Source organism: Orycteropus afer, unplaced genomic scaffold (assembly GCF_000298275.1).
Source record: "Orycteropus afer afer isolate SDZICR_OR568_19922 unplaced genomic scaffold, OryAfe1.0 scaffold00039, whole genome shotgun sequence".
Lineage (NCBI taxonomy): Eukaryota > Metazoa > Chordata > Mammalia > Tubulidentata > Orycteropodidae > Orycteropus > Orycteropus afer.
In genome coordinates, this window is record NW_006921626.1 from 15533275 (window position 1) to 15537548 (window position 4274).

The window sequence follows — 4274 nt, forward strand, 5'->3', positions numbered from 1 at the left end:
AACCCAGAAACTACAGCTATGGACATATCCTAAGTAAAATGAGCTTACAAGATTGTAAACAGGGAACCAGAGACATCAACTGGCAAGTGAGGACAACTACAAACAAAAAGAGGGAAAATACTGTGTAGTTACAGAACTTCTAAATGGTGAGGAAGTTAAGAGAGTTGCAAAAACACATATTAAATCTTTTGGTTTAAAGACTTGAGAGAAGTTTAAAAATAAGGGCCTATTTATATCTGATCTGAGTGATTATCACCAAAAAGGTTATCTGTTTTGAAATATAACAGAAATAATCTCTTATAGGAAAGAATTCAGTGAAAAAAACAAATGTACTTATAAAAAAACTTTTGTCAAAGTAGTAACCTGATTCAAACGACGTTTTAAAATGGACAAAACGAAGACTCTAAACTCCAGTTTTTCTCAAATGAATTTTAAAAATATCACACATTGTTCTTGGCTATTGTATTAATTTTAAATGTATAATTTCCCAAGTAACTCTTAAAATATGCATTTAGTGGCACCCAAATATGAGGGAGGAAAAGTCAAAAGCAACCAAGTATACATTTTATTTCCATATCCTTAGCAACTGGTATCAACTAGTTATGTGCTTTTTATAGTACTCTCTAATAATATCTTAGTTAGGACCCAGTGGGTGGTGCAAATGGTTAAGTGCTGGGCTACTAGCTGAAAGGTTGGCAATTCAAACCCAACCAGAGGTTCCTTGGAAGACAGACTTGACAATCTGCTTCTGAAAGGCCACAGCCCTGAAAATCCTGTGGAGCAGTTCTACCCTGCATACATGGAGTCACTCTGTGTTGGAATTGACTTGACAGCAACTAACAACATCAGCAGCATCTTAGTTACCAAGTAAGGCACTATGTTCAGAAATTCATTCAGTCCATAAATACTCATGGAGAGCCTATTATATACCAGGAACTGTTTTAGGTATACTGGATACAACAGTAAAAAAGTAAAAAAATAAATCCTTGACTTCATTATGTATTCTATTACATTAAAGTAGTATAGTACATTATATCGTAACACAGTGAACTTTTATTATCCTGCAGTATTCAAAATACAAACACAAGGCTATAGGTTAGTATGCTTTTTTAAAGTACCCTGATAAACTTTTTTTCCCTAAATTTACATCTATGCTAAAAATGATGCAGTCAACGTCATCTAGTGTGTTGAATACAGCAAGTTGTACTCTGCACTGGTCTCTTTTCTATACAAATTTCCTCTAGGACCAAAGGGCCTCCAGGTCCTATTTTTTCTTTTTCCTTCATCTCACTAAATAATGTATCTCCCTTCCACTCTTCGTGAATTAAAACCCAGCATGGTTCTCCTTTTGGCATAGATAGCTTATGGTACTAATCTGAGTTCCTATTTATTATTTCTGGGTTCCTTATCGTTTCTTGGTAGTTAAATTCAGTCAAAAAAATGTACTGAACATCTACTTTCGATGGCTTCTCATATTAGCCCCTTCATGTGATTACCATCTACCCTCTACAATTTTAACAGTATTTGCAGAGATACCTTGACTCACTGTGTACCATAGAGCTGGGAAAGGTTAGGGAACCACTTAGGTATAACAGAAAACCCATGACTAACTCAGTATTCAGTCCTTTGTCAGGGAAATGAACTTCTAATAACTGCATATAAGATATCCTTTCATTAAAATAATAACATGCTGAACTTCTTTTTTTTAAATCTTCACATACTTAATGCTCATATTATGGAAAGAAAGTTTAAGAAGTTCATGCAATAGAACCATCAAGCAATCTTGAACTACCTTTCACATTATTGAAAAAATGCTCAAGCCAAGAAAATAGTAATAAATCTGGGGAATTTCCACAGGGCAAGTAATCTAAGAATCAAACATGGAAGAAGATACGGAGATGCCAAAATAATTCTTCATTACTGAACTGACATTTTAATACTGAATTAGATGAATCTTAAGTTATTTCATTAGCTACTCTGGGAGTGAATTATTCCAAGATTTTACACATTTTAAGAATATAAGAAGTGCTAATAAGTACTCACTTAAGTAGCCCTACCAATTTTTAAAGTTAACACACATTGTCATTATCAAAATGATTATTTCATACTATAACATTTGATAACATAAAATACATTATAAAATAGAATATTCTTTTCAATTATAAAAATATTACTCATGAAATAGTCTATGACACTGAAAAAAGTCAAGTTTATGGCAATGGGACTATTTCTGTTACTATAATAAACATTCAATAAAACAAAATGACTCAGAGAACAGCCTACCAAATATGTGTGCTTATCACATGTACATACAGATATGCAAAAATGACAGAATTCCTTACACATCAACAATTCTCCCACCTACAGAATCAGATGATTCTTACACAATAAAATGTACTCATAGTAGAAAAGAAAGTACTGATTTATGCAAACACACATTCCCATACCCTTTTCAGATCTAAGCTCTTCAGTGTCCTTTATCAGTTGTTCAATTTCTGCTAGTAGTTCCAAGTTCTTCTTTTCGGAATCTTTCAGTTTACTTAAATATGAGACAAAAAAAAATTTTAAAAAGTCATTAATTTTCATTGTTGGCTAGTGAATCATCTTGCGTCTAATTAGACTTACTTGATTTAAATGTCAAGATAAATTAAAAAAAAAAAAAAAAAAACTCCATTGCTGTTGAGTAGTTAACAACTCAAAATGACATGTAAGACACAGTGGAACTGTCCCATAGGGTTTCCAAGGCTGTAAGCTTATGGAAGCAGACTGCCTCATCTTACTTCCATGGAATGGCTGATGGATTCAAACTACTGATTTTTCAGTTAGCAGCCATGTGCTTTAACCACTGTACCACCCAGCTCTTTCAAGATAAATTAGCACAGGGCAAATCCAGCTTACCACTTATCTTTATGGAAAAAAAAAAAGTTATACTGGAACACAATCATGCTTATTCATTTATCTATCGTCTATGGTGCTTTTATGCTGCAACAGCAGAGCTGAGTAGTTATGATATAGACTGTGTGCTCTCAAAGCCAAAAATGTTTACTATCTGGTCCTTTATAGAAAAATATTTGTTAACCCTTGAACTAAATTACTAAATTAAAAAGATGCTATAAAGTCAAAGTTAATTTTAGAATTATGTTAAGAATTCTTTCATAAGGAATCATAACAGTAGAGCAAATACATGAATAAAGTTATAATTTTCAGTGTGACTCGTATCTCTCTGATTTAGGAACAAATGTGTGTGTCCTCACATGCCCTGGACATATGAAGAGCTATTACAAATTACAACACAAAAAAGACATTCAGCACTTTTTATGCTGGGATCATTTATATACTCCTGAAAAAGCTTTTCCCCCCTTTCCATTATGATATAAGCACATTCAATTTATGTCTAGATTATAACAAAAAGTTTGTAATTCGACAGAGGTGCCATGAATCTGGCCTCTTACTTGATCCCAAACATTAATGACTACAAATTAGGACTAAGGATTCCCACCATTAAAAATGGAATTTATAGGCTTATTATTTCTTCTCATAAGCTCAATGCTTTTGGAATCATTGGTATTTCAGGCAGCAAATGAATTCCTAAATCTATGTTTTCATTTGTGACTTGAATTTTGCATTGTTCCTCAATGTAATCTATACTGACTTATTGTTGAACCATGTTTATAACCAGTCAAATTATTATTATTATCATTTACATATCCACAGTATAATTTGTTCTGCTCTTATGATAAAAACTGAAGGAATATATTCATTAACTAAGGCCTTAGAGATTCTGGTATGTAATTTTTAAAAATACACATGAAGAACTTGAAAAACAACAGCTGTAACTAAAATATATTACATCATTATGAAATTTACTTTCAATAGATTGTAAAAGGTCTATGGTAGACTCTACAATTTACAGATCACTGCATTTTGTTCTGACTGTATGTTATATTTTTATACTAATATAGTATCCTTGAACACAAAAGAATTTTGCACTTAATACAATAAAATTTGAGAATCAACTAAATGTACAAAGAAGAGTAAAAACAAATAATATTATATTAATTAATCCTATTAATCCCACTTTATGAAGAAGCCAGAGGAAAATAAGGCTGTCCTTAAATCCCGTAACTAGGGAAAAGAAGGAGCTCCGGTAGCGTAGTGCCTAAGGCACTTGACTGCTAACCAGAAGGCTGGCAGTTCAAACCCACCAGCCATTCCTTGGAAGGAAGGTTGGGCAATCTACTTCTGTAGTAATACCGCCTCAGAAACCCAAGGAG

The 4274-nt window shown here is 32.8% G+C and overlaps 1 protein-coding gene across 1 annotated transcript in view; it reads right to left on the minus strand.

Moving 5' to 3' along the window:
• Positions 1-4274, minus strand: part of CDC42BPA (CDC42 binding protein kinase alpha) — a 774086-nt gene that overhangs the window by 121867 nt on the left and 647945 nt on the right. The window contains exon 20 of the mRNA XM_007936985.2: positions 2448-2539. Within this exon, the coding sequence (XP_007935176.1) occupies positions 2448-2539 (92 nt within the window). The remainder of the gene's footprint in view (positions 1-2447; positions 2540-4274) is intronic.